Here is a 20,200-nt window from a genome sequence, read left to right on the forward strand (position 1 = left end):
CAGACAGGAAAAATACAAAATGAAAGCTTTTTAAGCTAAAACACTCAACTCTGTAAACTCTCAATTCCCCAAATAAAAGTAAAACTTAACTATTTGAAAATATACAGAGGTGATATCATGTACATCAAAGAAAAAGAAAAGCCAGAAACTTTCAGGGAGAGGAAATGTCTACTTATAAGTGAAAAAATAACCCTGATTCAATAATATTAATGCAGGGAAACTACTGAGTATTTTAAAAGCTTTACTGAGATATGTGTGTATGTTCAGTTACTCAGTCGTGTCCAACTCTTTGCCACCCCATGCACTGTAGCCCGCCAGGCTCCTCTGTCTAAGGAAATCTCTAGGCAAGAATACTGGAGTGGGTTGTCATTTCCTACTCCAAGGAATCTTCCTGACCCAGGGATCGAACCCGCATCTCCTGCGTCTCCTCCACTGTGCCACCTGGGAAGCCCTTATAGAAGTATAATTCCATGCAATAAACTGCACACCCTTAAGGCATACAATTTGATTAAGTTTTGACATATGTATGACACTGGAATGATTACCACTATCAAGATAAAACATTCCTCATAAGTATGACTGATATGTCTTAAGACCCCTAGTGGATGGCTGAAATAACAGACAATACCAAACTCTATATATGCCATGTTTTTTCTTATACATACATACATATGATAAAGTTTAACTTGTAAATTAGGCTCAGTAAGAGATTAACAACAATGTGTGTGCACATGCTCAGTCGCTCAAGTCGTGTCTGACTCTCTGCAACCCTTTGGACGATAGCCCGCCAGGCTCCTCTGTCCATGGACTTCTTCTCCAGGCAAGAATACTGGAGTGGGTTGTCATTTCCTACTCAAGGGGATCTTCCCAACCCAGATATCAAACCTGCACCTCTTACGTCTCCTGCATGTTGGCTTTTACCACTAGCACCACCTGGGAAGCCCAAAAAACTAACACAGTTGATTGAAAGACATAGAGATGCCAGGGATGGAACCCAGGGCCTTACACATGCAAAGCACATGCTCTACCACTGAGCTGCATCCCCAGCCCTGTTTTCCCCTATACATACATACCTGTGATAACGTTTAATTCATAAATTAGGCACAGCGAGAGATTCGCAATAATAGCTAATAATAAAATAGAGCAATTATGAAGTTATGTGAATATGAGCTCTGTCTCAAAACACCTCATTGTACTGTACTCAGCCTTCTTGTGATGACATGCAACGCCAGAACGCCTACATAGTAAGACGAAATGAATGAATGACATAGGCTCTGTGACATAGCCTTAGGCAACTCCTAACCTTCTGACAATACGTCAACGGTTGGGGGATCCGAGCAGGATGAAGCAGGACAGTGAGACATTCCATCACACTACTCAGAAAAACATACAATAAAGAACTTATGAATTTTTATTTCTGAAATTTTCCATATTTTGGGACCACAGTTGACCACAAGTAAGAGTAACATACATGCATGCCTTATTTCATTGTCTACTTTCAGAATTCTCTCCTTATCACTATGTTTGACCAATTTGATGACTATAATGAGCCTTTTTTGTTTTTTTGTCTCTGGTCCTTGGGGCATTTTTAAGATTCTTGGACGTGGGGCATTATAGTTTTCAATAAAAATGAGGATTTTTTTGAGTCATTACTTTCTCAAACACTTTTCTTTGTCCCCCACCTTCTCTCTCCAATTTCAGATACATTAGACTTCTCAGAGTTATTTCACTACTTACTGGTGCTTGGTTCAGTATATACGTTCTTTTATGCTTCTTTTATTTATCATCATTTTACTCATAATTTACATACCATAAAATTCGTTCTTTTAAACTGCACAATAGTTTTTAGTACATTCACAAAGCTGTGCAAACATCACCATATTTAATTCCAGACATTTTTATCACCCCAAAAAGCAACCATGTCCTTTAGTAGTCATTCCCCACTCCACCCTGTCCCTGCCCCTGCCAAACGCTAATGTACTTTCTGTTTCCATGGATTTGCCTAATACAGACATTTCACATAAATGGAAACATACATTAAATGGCCTTTATATCCAGTCTCTTTGCTTAGCATGTTTTTTAAGACTCATTCATATTGTAGCCTTTATTGGTACTTCTTTTTATTATTAAATGATCCATTGTATTTAACAATTTAAACAAAAAAGGGGACAACACAGGATGAGATTGTTGGATGGCAACACAGACTCGATGGACATGAGTTTGAGCAAGCTCTGGGAGTTGGTGATGGACAGGGAAGCCTGGCCTGCTGCAGTCCATGGGATTGCAAAGAGTTGGACATGACTGAGTGACTGAACTGAACTGAATCCATTGAATGGATATATTTTTTTGCTTATCCTTTCATCAGTTGATAGACATTTGAATTGTTTCCATTTTTTGACTATTATGAATACTACTGCTATGAATATTTGTGTACAAGCTCTTGTTTGTGAACATATGTTTTCATTTCTCTTAGGTGTATACCTAGGAATAGAATTGCTGGTCTGTGGTAACTATGTTTAACCTTCCAATGAAATGTCAAGTTTTTGTCCCAAGCAGCTGCACCATTTTACATTTCCACCAGCAGTGTACAATCGTTCTAACCTTTACTACCTCCTCACTAAAATGTGTTACTGCATTTGTTATTATAGCTATTCTCGCAACTTAGCGACCAAAAAGCAGTACAGCAGCAGTGGGTATAAAATGGTATGACTTTGTGGGTTTTTACTTAAACTTTCGTGATGGTTAATGATGCTGAATATCTTTATCTTCTTTGAAAAAAATGTCTATTCAGATCCTTCGTCTATTTTAAAAATTAGTTTGTCCTTTTATTATGCTGTAGTTGTTCTTTATATATTCTAATTCCAGTTTTTATCAGATATGTAATTTGCAAACTCACTCTTGAATTGCCTTTTCACTTTATTGATGGTGTCCTTTTAAGTACAGAAGTTCTAATTTTGATGAAGTCCAATCTTATTTCTCCTTTTGTCCACTTACATGTGGGTGTCACACCTAAAATTCATGAACTTAACCCAAAATCATAAAATTTTCTTCTGTATTTTTATCTCTATATAAATGGCAGAAGTTACATTTAAAAACTTTAATTTCCCAATAAAATCTACCAAAATCTAGTGTATGTATCATACATAATGATGAGATATTGGAAACTTTCCCTGAGACTGGGAAGGAGAGAGGATGTTCACTAGTATCACTTCTGCTGAATATTGTCCTGAAGGTTTGAGCCAGTTCAACAAAGCCAGAAAAACAAATAAAACACATATGAAAGAATCAGAAACAAAAAATAAAACTGTCATTTTTTTCAGATGACATGACTGTGTATGGATGAAAACCAAAACAATACAGAGGTAATTACAATTAACAAATGCATTTGGTAAACTCACTTTATAGATGGCTATCACAAAACAATCTATTGTATTTTCTATATACTGTAAATAAGCAATTTGGAATTTTAAAATGTAACTATTTCTAACAGCAAGAGAAACATTAAATGTCTAGGAATAAATCTAATTAAAGACATCCAAAACCTTACACAGCAATGTAGTAAAGAGAAAGTAAATAAGACCTTAAAAATGGAGAAATACACCATGAGAACGGACTGGATTAATCAATAACGTAAATATGTTGGGACACCCCATACATTCAGTAGAATACTAACCAAAATTCCACAAAGTGTCTGATGGAAATTGATAAGCTGATTCTACAATTTATATGGAAAAGAGCAAAAATAGCCAAGAAAATGGTGAAGAAGAAGAGAAGCAGGAGCCTACACTCTCTGATACCAAAACATGGTAAAACTATAGTAATGAAGACATTAAAATAATGTTGCCGGGACAGACTTAGACCATGGAACTGAACAGAGAGTCTGTAAAGAGGTGCACACATACTTGAGGGCTACACTTTTCATGAGGGAGGCACTATAGAGTCATGGGCAAAGGACAGTCTTTCTAATAAATGGACCCAATCAATTCAGAATCCATGTTGGGGAAAGATGGAATTGGGCCTCTACATTCTGCTCTACACCAAAGTCAATTTTAGGGGACTTGTAAATTTAAATGTGAAAAGTAAACCAAAAAAAACTACCAGCAGGTTAAAGAATATCTTCATGAACATCTGGGGCAAAAATGTCTTTAACATTAAACATGAAGAAAAAAAATCATAACATGGATTAAATTAGGGATCTATACACCAGAAAACATTAGCAACACACACAACAAACTCAGGGTTAAGATTCTTATTAAGTAAATGCCTCTTAAAAATAAATAATAAAAGATAAAAATTTAACAGTCCACCCAAAAATTGTCTTTAAAAACAAAGACAATCTCTACGAGATTATTTATAGTCAATAATCATATTAAAATGTGTTCAATCTCACTAGAGAATAAAGATAAAGAGAAGTAAGATTTTTAATGTAGTAGATTGGCAAAGATGAAAATAAGAAAAATTAAATTTTATATTAGCCAAGATTTGTACACTTTCATGAACTTATATAGGAAATTAAATTGGATAAGTTTTCCAGAAACTGGCAATTATCACAAAATCCCTAAAAATATATCTATTCCTTGACCAAGAACTCCACTTTTAGAAATTTATCCTAGAGAAAAAGCTGAACAACTTTGCAAAAATAGATTTTCATCACTGCAATGCTTATACAATAAATTAGGAGATAAAAGTCTAACAACAGGATATTGGTAAAATATGTTATGGTAATCCACATATAAAACACTATGTCATAATTATAAATAATGATGTGGATCAAGGCTCACCACTTAAGATGATCACGGGGCAAGACGTAACATAAATGAGTGAAGAGACTCTGGCAGACTAGACAGCATGTGCCTCTTTTGAAGAGGGCAACTCCAATTAAGTAAGAAGTGAGGGAGGGTCTAGTGTTGTCAGCATAGCCGATATTTTAAGTGAAATAAAAAACTGAAATTTTTATGTGAAATCTCCTCATGTTTAAAAGTTGCCTATTGTTTAAAAAAAAGTTGAAAAAGATTCAGTGACCAAATAGAATATGTCATGTATGGACTAGATTCAATTCAAAGGCTGCCAGTACCAATGTACATGCATATTGTTGACACAGAAAGATATTCAGGATGTATTGCTTTCATTGCTGCAAAAAGCCTGTTACAAAACAGCTTCTATAATATGATCTCATTTTTGCTAAAATGGAAAGCATATTTATAGACATAAAGAAATGCTAAACAGTGTCTAAGGGGTATAAGTGGTATAAATCTAAAGGTATATTGGGAGTTTTTTAATACATTTATTTTTGCATTTTTATATTGATCATTAGTATTTTACTGTAAGAAAATAGCATGAAGTTTTTTTCACTTGTGATTATAAAGGAAAGAGTTAATAGTTTGGTTTAAACTTTTGAGAATTAAAAAATCAAAATCACTGAGTAAAATATTCTTGAACATAAAATCAAACAGACCAGAATTGAAAGTCAATTCTTCCATTTAAGGTATCAGTGGCCTTGGGCTTTCTCACCAAAAAATGTCAATAATAATACCTACCATCTCTACCTCAAGTCCCCTGGGTAATGTAAAAATTAATAAACAAAAGCAGAATTAATATCTTCCACACTGCCTTCCTAGCATCCCCAAAAACTAAGTGAAGAGAAGGGGGCTTTTTCTACTGCTGTCCAAGTTTGAAAAGAAAACAGACACTTGTAGAATACAATAATGAAGAAAGGCTGGTATGTTTGCTTTTGTTATTCCATCAAGAGGTGAGACCTCTTCCCTTGCAACTCCCGGCCCCACACATCACTCCCTGTCTACCAGGAAGCCCGACACAGTGGAGAAGAGCGTGGCTCCCACGGAAGTAGCCTCACATGAAGTAGAGTCGCATCACGTTCTCAGGAGCAGCTGAGTAGAGCCTAAGTGTGCGTGGAGCCTCAGCATACACGGAATAAATTAGAGAAGCCACTCTGAAGATTGGGTTGGACCCTAAAATAAATACATGAATAAATATTCTTTGAAAGTCTGCCACCCTTTAGCTTGTCTTCTCATCTCTCTGGTAAAGGCATGGATTTTTCCACAAGGAATTCAGGGAGGTGAAGCAGTCCACAGGTGAAACCAACCAATTGGCTGATGTAAGGAAGGTTTTGTTTCTATCTGTATCGCCTCTTTTTCATCATGAAAGACTTCGATATCCGTGTTCCACTATTCCTTGTAACGACCGTGCAGGGTAAGTATTTTTCACAATGGAGGATAAGGACACTTTTTCTGGGTACTGCATACCATTGGAAACCTACCTTCAAATGAGCGTGTGTGATTTCTAAGCACCCAGTTTTAAACCTGGGGAGAAATATCATCATATCTGGTCCCTGGATGTATATTCTGTAAGATATTTTTGATATAATAACTTATTTTCATTATTGCTCCTTTTTCAATTAATTTCCAATAAAAGAGAACAATAAAAGTGTTGTTTTATATCTTTACTCTCTCGGTAATGTGCAACATAAACATAATAGTGTTAAGAAGTCAGAAATAACTTAACACAGTAGCCATAGATGTTTATATTTGCAAAATTTCAACAATGATCTTCCCTAGCTTCCCCCAAATTAGCATATTTGTTAACCAAATTAATTAAGAAGCTTTTCAAAATAAAAGCAGTGTTTTAAATAAATAAATTTTCATAACCATAGAACATTTAGTTCTGTTGGAGGTAACAAACATATTATACTCAAGTACTTTATGAAGATATTAGGATAAAAATTATCTGGATGCAATTATAAATGTACCCAAATTAGTCATTTGCTTTTTTTGCGTGTATGTTTTTCTGCATGTGTTAAAATTATATAATAGATTTTTGTAATCAGTTAGTCCTTAAATTATCACACAATGTTATTTGATGCACAGAATTTGTATCATCTCAAGATGATGATATGATATTGTTTGGACAATGTCTTTAAATTTAGTACTCCAAATTAGATGCAATGAAAGCCAAGACCGCTTCTCTGCCCATGTTTGTTAGAGAAAATGAACACTACACCCCCAGTTTGGAAGAATGAGACATTCTTACAAATCTCAACCTTGAAATTTCATAACCGAATATTGTTGTCACATCAAAATTCTAATCTCAACAGAATTTTCACTATGTTTCACAATGGGTGGGTGTAAATTCACTTATGATCAACTTTTCCACTGAAATCACATCTGTTTAGTAAACTACAAAAAGCTTCCTAAAAATTGATTTTATTTAATAAATATTTTGAAGAGTTCACTAACTGATCCTCCAGAAATTCTGGTCAATTGTTTAGCTTTCATTCACTTTTATTTCTACTGTGATTCTTAGGAATTTATCTAGTCTATAGTTAATCTATTAAAACATCTATGCATTGGTAACTTTGGCTTCCTTCCACAATAAGCTATGTTAAGATCTCTAAATTAAATTACAAAGGTAGACAAGTAAAATTAAACACAGCAACAGGTTATAGTGAGTGCTCTTTAGAATTTCAGATTAACAAATTTGTCCCAAAATAAGTAATAACTTAACCAAATGAATAATGCAACACAGAATAGATTTTAACAGAATCTCAACCTCTCTCTCCCCTTCCCATCTTTCTCTCAATCTTTCTTTTTTGCTCTCTATCTCTCTTTCTCTGTCTCTCACTCTCTCACACACATACACACATAGACACACTTCCACCCACATCCATACATGAGTGTGTACACACATCTCAGAATTTTAAAACACTCTACTAGAGGTTTTAACTTAGATAAATTAGCTACATTAAAATACTGACGCTGTGAAAATATCTGTTTATGTCCAATATCCCATAGAGGGCATCTTCTTGCGAACTTCTAAAAATCTTAAGGAAAGAAAATCAGGAGGGAAAAGCAGAGTCCCAGGCAGGAAGGCGAGGTGAAGGCGTTGCTGCCGCTCGGGGTCACAGCTTCCCACTGTCCTCACAGCTCTCCTTCTCCTCTATGGCCTCCAGGCTGCGCTTACTCTTCACCTCGGCGCCACTGCTGGGGGCTTTACTGAGGCCGCAGGACAAGCACGCCAGCTGGATCTGCTTCATGTTTTCTATGGCTTCATTCTTGGCGTTCTTCAACAGGTCTCCCTGGCCCTACAAACAAGCAGAAATAAACATCAAAGAAAAAAGTTACGGCCAGGAAGATCCCGAGTGACATCATTCTATACGCTTCCTGCTATTGCTCAGCGAGGAAACAGACTCGGACTTGAGAGCCCACTTTTGCCAGGTTTAGGCCACATTCTTCTCTTGCATCATTGAGGGTCTTTGTAGTTTAACTCAAGGACCTCAACCTGAGCTTTCATCATTGGTTCCGTGGTTGCCGGCAGCCCCCTTGAGATTCCTGTGGGAGCAAACACCCTCCTCTGAATGTATGGAGGACACTCAGTCCTTCCATCACCAGGGTTTGAGACGTCACACGTTGCTACAACTCCTGTCCCACACAGCCCAGCATTCCTAAGCTTGGGAGAAAACAAGGAAAGAAGCTCTTCCTCAAAGAACCAAAAATTAAATCAGCTCCTTGGTGTACAAGGGCTTACAAACCAAAATATCTTCCCTAAAGTAAATCACACACCCTTATGCTTGGGTGAGCTGCTGCTGTTGTTGTTTTCAATACATTGCATCATCACAGCAGTTTGCAGTCTAAGTTCCAGGTTACCCACATGAATCTTCTGTCTCTTCCATTATCCTCAAAACAATGTTCCCATCTCGTTGATGGAGAAGAGACTCTAGAGGCTTGGTGTGTCAATCAAAACGAAAAAGCAAACCAGGATCACAGGGAATCACCCATTGTTGGTTATATCAGAGCCTGAGTGATCTTTTCCCATTATCTCTTTTCTTATTTTAGTTCATTGTTGTGATGATCAAGTATGTATGCTGATACTGGCCCAGGGGGCTGAAGAAGTAAGTATGGAGAAGCCAGAACATGTCTCTACAGGGTACAGACAAAAGAGGAAGCAGTTCTGTCTCCCCACTTCATTCTCACGACAATGCCTGAGAGCATGACCTTGAAACTGGAGGTTACACGAGCTGCTGGAGAGTTTCTCTATAAAGCAGAGACTCCAAGAAAAGATAAGCCCTCTATTTTATGCATGATATGCTGTTGGCTCTCTTTAATTTGATGAAGGCTTTCAGCTCAGGGTATATGAGAAAGCTTGTATTTAAAATGCTTGGGAGTATTTCCTCAAAATCTGTACAAGTACTTGCCAGTTCTATCTTATGTCATAAAAGCTCAATCCTTCAAAAAACACTTTTAAACATATAGGATGAATAAGTAAGGCTTTGCCTAATATTTTTGTTATGGTGTTCCTGTGTGCTAAGTAAATTCAGTTGTGTCTGACTTTGTGCAACCCAATGGACTGTAGACTGCCAGGCTCCTCTGTCCATGGGATTATATGGAGTGGGTTGTCACACCCTACTCCAGGGTATCTTTCCATCCCAGGGATCAAACCTGCATCTCTTATGTCTCCTGCATTGGCAGGCAAGTTCTTTACCAGTAGCACCACCTGGGAAGCCTACCCTATTTCACATACCACACTTAGAATTTAGACTAAAACTAGACTAGAGACTGGACACTCTTTAGGATATAGAGGGACTTTAAAAGGGAAAAATATGGAGGAGCCAAGATGGCGGAGGAGTAGGACGGAAGGACCACTTTCTCTCCTAGAAATTCATCAAAAGAATAACTGAACGCAGAGCAAACTTCACAAAACAACTTCTGATCGCTAGCTGAGGTCATCAGGCGCCCAGAAAAGCAGCCCATTGTCTTCGAAAGGAGGTAGGACAAAATATAAAAGATAAAAAGCGAGACAAAAGAGCTAAGGACGGAGATCCGTCCCGGGAAGGGACTTAAATAGAGGACGTTCCCAGACACCGGGAAACCCTCGCACTGGCGGGCCTGGGGGAAGTGTTTGAATCTTGGAATTTGAATCTGGCTGGGAGGGATACAATAAATAAAACCCACAGATTACGAGCCTAAAAGCAACTCCCAGCAGAAAAGTACCCCAGACACCCGCATCCGCCACCAGCAAGTGGGGGCGGAACGGAGAGGAGCGGGCGGCATTACTTGGGGCTGGATCCGGGCCTGAGCGCCCTGAGGACAATCGGAGGGAGCTTTTGTGAGTTCCCAGCTTGAACTGTGGGAGAGCAAAAGAGAGAAAGAGAAAATTAACCGGCCGGAACACACTGCCGGCCGTTCGCAGAACAAAGGGACCGAGATCCTGGGCGGCCGAAGTCCCCCGGGAGGGTCGTGGTGAGACGGAGGGCGCGGGCGCCCGACCGGCGCGGGCGGGAACTGGGGCTGGGGACGCGGAGGGCAGAGGGCGCGCCCCGACTGGCGCCGGCGGGGACTGAGACTGGGACCGCGCAGGGCAGAAGACGCGCCGCACCCGGGGAGACAGCGCCCGTCAAGCGCCTGGCTGCCTGGGCCGCTCGGGCGGCGTGGGGACAGAGCGCGGGCCCAGCTTTGTGTGCCGCGCTTTTGTGAATCGCCCGAGGGCTGGAGCCAGGCTCAGCGTGGCGCGCTTCAGACAGAGCAGCCAGGAGCCTGAGCAGCGCAGACCGAGAAAAGAGCGCAAGCATCTCCCGGGAGCGCCGGTCCCTCCCCGCACAGCCCCTCCCCGCAGCGCGACGGAACTAGCTACCTGAATAAGAATCCACCTCTGCCCCCTGTGTCAGGGCAGAAATTAGGCGCGGAAGAGACCTGCAAAAGAACCCAAATAAACAAAGGGAACCGCTTCAGAAGGGACCGGTGCAACAGATTAAAATCCCTGAAGAAACCACCGACTGACTACACCGGAAGGGCCTGTAGATATCGAGAAGTGTAAGCTGGAACGAGGAGCTATCTGAAGCTGAGCCGAACCCACACTGACCGCAACAGCTCCAGAGAAATTCCTAGATATATTTTTTCTTTTTCTTTTCTTTTTTTTTTTTTTAAGTAAGGAAAAAAAAAATTTTTTTTTCTTTTTTCTTGGTTCTCTTTTATTGTCCTTTAAAAATTCCCTATTACTCCCCCATTACTCCTTAACTTTCATTTTCATAGATTTTTACGATTTTTTTAATTAGGCAAAACAATTTTTTTCTTTCTTTTTCTTCTTTTTCTTCTTTTCTTTTTTCTTCTTCTCTTCTATTTTCTCTTTTTCTTTTTCTCTTATTTCTTTTAAAGCCCTCTAGCACTCCTTTTACTACGCCTTAATTTTCATTTTCAATACACTATAACCTTACAGGAGAAAAAAAAAAAAAAAGAAGAGAAGCCCTATTTTTAAACCAAACTTCATATATATTTCTAAAATTTCTTTTGTGTGTTTTGGTTTTTGTTTTTAATATAGTATTTTTAAGAGTCTAACCTCTACTCTAGATTTTTAATTTTTGTTTTTCAGTATATGATATAAATTGTGAACATTTAAGAATCCAATATCCAGCTCCCATTTTTATTCAGGAGTGTGTTGATTATTCTCTCCCAATCTTGACTCTGTTTTCTACCTCAGAACACCTCTATTTCCTCCTTTCCCCTTCTCTTCCCAATCCAATTCTGTGAATCTTTGTGGGTGTCTGGGCTACGGAGAACACTCTGGGATCAGACAACTTCGTAGATCTGTCTCTCTCCTCTTGAGTCCCCCTCTTTCTCCTCCTGACCATCTCTATCTCCCTCCTCCCTCTCCTCTTCTCCAGGTAACTCGGTGAACCTCTCTGGGTATCCCTAACTGGGGAGAAACTTTCCACCATTAACCTAGAAGTTTTATTATCAGTGCTGTATAGTTGGAGAAGTCCTGAGACTACAGGAAGAATAAAACTGAAATCCAGAGGCAGGAGACTTAAGCCCAAAACCTGAGAACACCAGAAAACTCCTGACTACATGGATCTTTAAGTAATAAGTGACCGTACAAAAGCCTCCATACCTGCACCGAAACCAACCACCACCCAAGAGCCAATAAGTTTTAGAGCACGACATACCACGCAAATTCTCCAGCAACGCAGGAACATTGCCCTGAACGTCAACATACAGACAGCCCAAGGTCACACCTAACACATAGACCCATCTCAAAACTCATTACTGGGCACTCCATTGCTCTCCAAAGAGAAGAAATTCAGTTCCACGCACCAGAACACTGACGCAAGCTTCGCTAACCAGGAAACCTTGACAAGCCAATCGTCTAACCCCACCCACTGGGTAAAACCTCCACAATAAAAAGGAACCACAGACCTCCAGAATACAGAAAGCCCACTCCAGACACAGCAATCTAAACAAGATGAAAAGGCAGAGAAATACCCAACAGGTAAAGGAACATGAAAAAAGCCCACCAAGTCAAACAAAAGAGGAGGAGATAGGGAGTCTACCTGAAAAAGAATTTAGAATAATGATAATAAAAATGATCCAAAATCTTGAAAGCAAAATGGAGGTACAGATAAATAGCCTGGAGACAAAGATTGAAAAGATGCAAGAAATGTTTAATAAAGATCTAGAAGAAATAAAAAAGAGTCAATTAAAAATGAATAATGCAATGAATGAGATCAAAAACACTATGGAGGGAACCAAGAGTAGAGTAACGGAGAGAGAAGATAGGATAAGTGAGGTAGAAGATAAAATGGTGGAAATAAATGAAGCAGAGAGGAAAAAAGAAAAAAGGATCAAAAGAAATGAGGACAACCTCAGGGACCTCTGGGACAATGTGAAACGCCCCAACATTCGAATCATAGGAGTCCCAGAAGAAGAAGACAAAAAGAAAGGCCATGAGAAAATACTCGAGGAGATAATAGCTGAAAACTTCCCTAAAATGGGGAAGGAAATAGCCACCCAAGTCCAAGAAACCCAGAGAGTCCCAAACAGGATAAACCCAAGATGAAACACCCCAAGACACATATTAATCAAATTAACAAAGATCAAACACAAAGAACAAATACTAAAAGCAGCAAGGGAGAAACAACAAATAACACACAAAGGGATTCCTATAAGGATAACAGCTGATCTATCAATAGAAACCCTCCAGGCCAGAAGGGGATGGCAGGACATACTGAAAGTAATGAAAGAGAATAACCTACAACCTAGATTACTGTACCCAGCAAGGATCTCATTCAGATATGAAGGAGAATTCAAAAGCTTTACAGACAAGCAAAAGCTGAGAGAATTCAGCACCACCAAACCAGCTCTTCAACAAATGCTAAAGGATCTTCTCTAGACAGGAAATGCAGAAAGGTTGTATAAATGTGAACCCAAAACAACAAAGTAAATGACAATGGGACCACACCTATCAATAACTACCTTAAATGTAAATGGGTTGAATGCCCCAACCAAAAGACAAAGATTGGCTGAATGGATACAAAAACAAGACCCCTACATATGCTGTCTACAAGAGACCCACCTCAAAACAAGGGACACATACAGACTGAAAGTGAAGGGCTGGAAAAAAATATTTCACGCAAACGGAGACCAAAAGAAAGCAGGAGTCGCAATACTCATATCAGATAAAATAGACTTTCAAATAAAGGATGTGAAAAGAGACAAAGAAGGACACTACATAATGATCAAAGGATCAATCCAAGAAGAAGATATAACAATTATAAATATATATGCACCCAACATAGGAGCACCGCAATATGTACGGCAAACACTAACGAGTATGAAAGAGGAAATTAATAGTAACACAATAATAGTGGGAGACTTTAATACCCCACTCACAACTATGGATAGATCAACTAAACAGAAAATCAACAAGGAAATACAAACCTTAAATGATACAATGGACCAGCTAGACCTAATTGATATCTATAGGACATTTCACCCCAAAACAATCAACTTCACCTTTTTCTCAAGTGCACACGGAACGTTCTCCAGAATAGATCACATCCGGGGCCATAAATCTGGTCTTGGAAAATTCAAAAAAATTGAAATCATTCCAGTCATCTTTTCTGACCACAGTGCAGTAAGATTAGATCTCAATTACAGGAAAAAAATTGTTAAAAATTCCAACATATGGAGGCTAAATAACATGCTTCTGAATAACCAACAAATCATAGAAGAAATCAAAAAAGAAATCAAAGTATGTATAGAAATAAATGAAAATGAAAACACAACAACCCAAAACCTATGGGACACTGTAAAAGCAGTGCTAAGGGGAAGGTTCATAGCATTACAGGCGCACATCAAGAAACAAGAAAAAAGCCAAATAAATAACCTAACTCTACACCTAAAGCAATTAGAGAAGGAAGAAATGAAGAACCCCAGGGTTAGCAGAAGGAAAGAAATCTTAAAAATTAGGGCAGAAATAAATGCAAAAGAAACTAAAGAGACCATAGCAAAAATCAACAAAGCTAAAAGCTGGTTTTTTGAAAAAATAAACAAAATTGACAAACCATTAGCAAGACTCATTAAGAAACAAAGAGAGAAGAACCAAATTAACAAAATAAGAAATGAAAAGGGTGAGATCACAACAGACAACACTGAAATACAAAGGATCATAAGAGACTACTACCAGCAGCTCTATGCCAATAAAATGGACAACTTGGATGAAATGGACAAATTCTTAGAAAAGTATAACTTTCCAAAACTGAACCAGGAAGAAATAGAAGATCTTAACAGAGCCATCACAAGCAAGGAAATCGAAACTGTAATCAGAAATCTTCCAGCAAACAAAAGCCCAGGACCAGATGGCTTCACAGCTGAATTCTACCAAAAATTTAGAGAAGAGCTAACACCTATCTTACTCAAACTCTTCCAGAAAATTGCAGAAGAAGGTACACTTCCAAACTCATTCTATGAGGCCACCATCACCCTAATTCCAAAACCAGACAAAGATGCCACAAAAAAAGAAAACTACAGGCCAATATCACTGATGAACATAGATGCAAAAATCCTTAACAAAATTCTAGCAAACAGAATCCAACAACATATTAAAAAAATCATACACCATGACCAAGTGGGCTTTATCCCAGGAATGCAAGGATTCTTTAATATCCGCAAATCAATCAACGTAATACACCACATTAACAAATTGAAAGATAAAAACTATATGATTATCTCAATAGATGTAGAGAAAGCCTTTGACAAAATTCAACACTCATTTATGATTAAAACTCTCCAGAAAGCAGGAATAGAAGGAACATACCTCAACATAATAAAAGCTATATATGACAAACCCACAGCAAGCATCACCCTCAATGGTGAAAAATTGAAAGCATTTCCTCTGAAATCAGGAACAAGACAAGGATGCCCACTCTCACCACTACTATTCAACATAGTGTTGGAAGTTTTGGCCACAGCAATTAGAGCAGAAAAAGACATAAAAGGAATCCAGATAGGAAAAGAAGAAGTGAAACTCTCACTGTTTGCAGATGACATGATCCTCTACATAGAAAACCCTAAAGACTCTTCCAGAAAATTACTAGTGCTAATTAATGAATATAGTAAAGTTGCAGGATATAAAATTAACACACAGAAATCCCTTGCATTCCTATACACTAACAATGAAAAAACAGAAAGAGAAATTAAGGAAACAATACCATTCACCATTGCAACAAAAAGAATAAAATACTTAGGAGTATATCTACCTAAAGAAACAAAAGACCTATACATAGAAAACTATAAAACACTGATGAAAGAAATCAAAGAGGACACAAACAGTTGGAGAAACATACCGTGTTCATGGATTGGAAGAATCAATATTGTCAAAATGGCTATTCTACCCAAAGCAATCTATAGATTCAATGCAATCCCTATCAAGCTACCAACGGTATTTTTCACAGAACTAGAACAAATAATTTCACAATTTGTATGGAAATACAAAAAACCTCGAATAGCCAAAGTAATCTTGAGAAAGAAGAATGGAACTGGAGGAATCAACCTGCCTGACTTCAGACTCTACTACAAAGCCACAGTCATCAAGATAGTATGGTACTGGCACAAAGACAGAAATATAGATCAATGGAACAGAATAGAAAGCCCAGAGATAAATCCACGAACCTATGGACACCTTATCTTTGACAAAGGAGGCAAGGATATACAATGGAAAAAAGACAATCTCTTTAACAAGTGGTGCTGGGAAAACTGGTCAACCACTTGTAAAAGAATGAAACTAGAACACTTCCTAACACCATACACAAAAATAAACTCAAAATGGATTAAAGATCTAAATGTAAGACCAGAAACTATAAAACTCCTAGAGGAGAACATAGGCAAAACACTCTCTGACATAAATCACAGCAAGATCTTCTATGACCCACCTCCCAGAATATTGGAAATAAAAGCAAAAATAAACAAATGGGACCTAATGAAAATTAAAAGCTTTTGCACAACAAAGGAAACTATAAGTAAGGTGAAAAGACAGCCCTCAGATTGGGAGAAAATAATAACAAATGAGGAAACAGACAAAGGATTAATCTCAAAAATACACAAGCAACTCCTGAAGCTCAATTCCAGAAAAATAAACGACCCAATCAAAAAATGGGCCAAAGAACTAAACAGACATTTCTCCAAAGGAGAAGACATACAGATGGCTAACAAACACATGAAAAGATGCTCAACATCACTCATTATCAGAGAAATGCAAATCAAAACCACAATGAGGTACCATTACACGCCAGTCAGGATGGCTGCTATACAAAAGTCTACAAGCAATAAATGCTGGAGAGGGTGTGGAGAAAAGGGAACCCTCTTACACTGTTGTTGGGAATGCAAACTAGTACAGCCACTATGGAAAACAGTGTGGAGATTTCTTTAAAAACTGGAAATAGAACTGCCATATGACCCAGCAATACCACTTCTGGGCATACACACTGAGAAATCCAGATCTGAAAGAGACACGTGCACCCCAATGTTCATCGCAGCACTGTTTATAATAGCCCGGACATGGAGGCAACCTAGATGCCCATCAGCAGATGAATGGATAAGGAAGCTGTGGTACATATACACCATGGAATATTACTCAGCCGTTTAAAAGAATTCATTTGAATCAGTTCTAATGAGATGGATGAAACTGGAGCCCATTATACAGAGTGAAGTAAGCCAGAAAGATAAAGAACATTACAGTATACTAACACATATATATGTAATTTAGATAGATGGTAGCGATAACCCTATATGCAAAACAGAAAAAGAGACACAGAAGTACAGAACAGACTTTTGAACTCTGGGGGAGAACGTGAGGGTGGGATGTTTTGAAAGAACAGCATGTATATTATCTATGGTGAAACAGACCACCAGCCCAGGTGGGATGCATGAGTCAAGTGCTCGGGCCTGGTGCACTGGGAGGACCCTGAGGAGTCGGGTGGAGAGGGAGGTGGGAGGGGGGATCGGTATGGGGAATACGTGTAACTATATGGCTGATTCATGTCAATGTATGACAAAACCCACTGAAATGTTGTGAAGTGATTGGCCTCCAACTAATAAAATAATATTAAAAAAAAAAAAGGGAAAAATATGCACTACACCAACAGAACTTGGGGAGTACAGACAATAATAAGCCCCCTCTGAACGTTAAAAAGGTCACATCCACTTGACAATGCAGTTCTTAAGCAATAATAATAATATAACATACAAAGTGGTTGCTCTCTGTGGGCATCCTCCTTCATGCTTTATAAATGTTCATTATTCAATTGTCACCACACCCCCACAAAATAGGCATTTTTCTTATTTTAAGTTTAGAGTGAAAAAACAAATAGAGGCCCAGAATGGTCCTCACCCCCAGAGTCACACAGCTGCTAAGTGGTAGAGCTAGGGTTGAAATAAAGTCCTGCAGTTGACTCTTAACCACTACATGATAAGGCATCTCTTCAAGGCAAGCTCTGCACTCTACAAAGCACATTGAAGGCTCCCAGTACTGTTACCCTTGGAAACAAGACAGATAAAAAGACAATCATTGCCCAGGTGGCACAGAACTTAGAGATGCGATCTACAGTCAGGAAGATAAGATGTACCAAGATATGTTGGCAGGGACAAAAGTCAGAGGCTCTTAGTTGTGCTTTTAGCTCCAACAATTTCTCCCTGTGCCATTTTATCTCTCGTAAAAATGATGAAAACATTCTTCTGCCTTCCTCATAGTTTTAAAGATTAAAGAAAATATGTTGAAAAGCTGTTTGTGAGTAAATATGCTACTAGGCTACATGAAAAGCAATTGACATAGTCAACTACTAAATAGTGGGAAATGGCAACCCACTCCAGTATTCTTGCCTGGAGAATCCCATGGACTGTAGCCTGTCAGGCTCCTCTGTCCATGGGGTCTCAAGAGTTGGACATGAGTTAGTGACGAAACCACCACCACCACCACTACTAAATAAATGTCTTGATGTTGTGCACATTTTTATATAAATCTTACCAACTTGTTTAAAATACATCCATAAGGGTTTGTTTTTACTGAGATATGTATACTGCTACTGCTTTTACAAGTGCAAACATCCCTCTAAAAAACAAACTGTATTAACAACAGATTATACCCACACTCATTTTCAGAGGATCAGTTTTAAGTGCTGCCTTTTCTCTTAGTGTTGAAATCTTCATCAAGCAGCTTTAAAGCATGACAAAAGCAAAGCTGGCATCTTTCCTAATTGCAAGAGAGCAGTGAAATACGCAAAAATATCAAGCTTGATACTACTAATGCATAATGCTCTCATGTCTCTTTTCTGGCAGCAGGTTATGAAACACATCTAATTAATCAGCCAGTATGTCATCTCATCGGTTCTGAGAAGTGGCATCCAGGCCTAAAAGCCAGATTGTGTCAGTTCTGGTAAACAGAAGTCACTCTCTCTAGAAAGCAAAGGCCAATTGGAGAAGACAGTTTGTGCCAGTACACAAAAATACAAGGACATCAGCTCTGAATAACTAAGAGACAGCACGTCCTGGGTACATGATATAGACAGGAAAAAAAAAATCAAAAGAAAAATTAATCTATTAACTAATAGAACAAGAAAAGCAAATGAAAGAGTATTAAGATTTACACTTAAAATACTGATGTAAAAATGCTGTTTTCAATTTTTTTTTTAAGAAGAAAGCAGAGAGGTCATCTTTCTGTTCTGTGATTAAACTCCTTGAGTCCTCTTGATTAAATAAGCAGAAGCAGAAAAGACTCATTCTAGGCAAACTGTAAAGAGGGTGAAGTTTATTGCTAACAACCCCCATCTTGTCATTCCTCTTCAGCGCTGACTTCCTCCCACTATATGTGCAGTGATTTCTATTGACCAACTAGCACCCCGTCCTCACTCCATCACACTCCCTCTCAAACTCCTCCTTACTAGCCAGCTTATACCATATCTCTTCCCTTGAAATAGCTCTGTCCTGTGTATCATTTCCCACAAGATATATTAGGTATTTAGATCATTTAGCTAAGCCAATTAAAGATACTAGTGTGTAGTATTGATTTAATGAGTATTATAACTGGGCATCTCTAAAGAGTATACTTAGAAATTCTCTTCCAACAGAGGTCTTGGGAGAAAGGCAGAAAGGAGAGACGCCTAAGAGAATTCATTTTACTTGCTGGAATATAAAGCATGGCATCTCTTGGGAAAATAAATCTGAGTTGTAATGGCCTGGAATGAACAATTAATGGACAATCTGACCATTGAATACTCAACTTGAAAGAAATGTCAAGCTGTTGCCAATATTTCAATATACAAGCAATCTCATGGGAACGTTTAGCATCTCTCCTCCGGTACTAGGGGCGCTTCAGGGGAAAACATGAGGACTGCTTCAGTCTGAAGAAAAGTAAAAGTAATAAAGGGCATCTCAGGCAGACTGACGCTGATGAGACAAGAGGACCATCAAAAGTCCCAACAACAACAACCTCCACGGTTACTTGGCTTCCAAATGTCAGAGTTCATGGAAATTCCAACACACTAAAAGAGTAACACTTAGAATCATAGAAAACCATAAATCACTACAAAAATTTGAATCTAAAAATTAGTAATGATTTTGAGTTTTTTTTAAAAAGATACATTAAGCATTCATAACCAAATCTTTCCAACATCATTAAACTGCAGTTAAAATACATTATCTAGAAATCAAGAAATATGTGATGCATTTAGATTGCAAATGGGACTGATATACTACCATGCCACTGCAATTTTTATTACTACTAATAAATTATTACTGACAATAAAAAGCAGAAATAGACACACAGGTGTAGAGAACAAATGTATGGACATCAAGGTGGGGAAAGAGGATAGGATGAATTGGCAGACTGGGAATGATTATATATTACTATGGGCTTCCCAGGT

General features: G+C 38.3%; 1 protein-coding gene across 1 annotated transcript in view; it reads right to left on the reverse strand.

Annotated features, from left to right (window-relative positions):
• Positions 1–1,403: 1,403 nt before the first annotated feature.
• PLCL1 (phospholipase C like 1 (inactive)) overlaps positions 1,404–20,200 on the reverse strand; it is a 364,330-nt gene continuing 345,533 nt past the window's right edge. The window contains exon 6 of the mRNA XM_065930890.1: positions 1,404–8,098. Coding sequence (XP_065786962.1) covers positions 7,916–8,098 — 183 coding nt within the window. The 3' untranslated portion in view covers positions 1,404–7,915. The remainder of the gene's footprint in view (positions 8,099–20,200) is intronic.

This window comes from Muntiacus reevesi, chromosome 3 (assembly GCF_963930625.1).
Source record: "Muntiacus reevesi chromosome 3, mMunRee1.1, whole genome shotgun sequence".
Taxonomy (NCBI): Eukaryota; Metazoa; Chordata; class Mammalia; order Artiodactyla; family Cervidae; genus Muntiacus; species Muntiacus reevesi.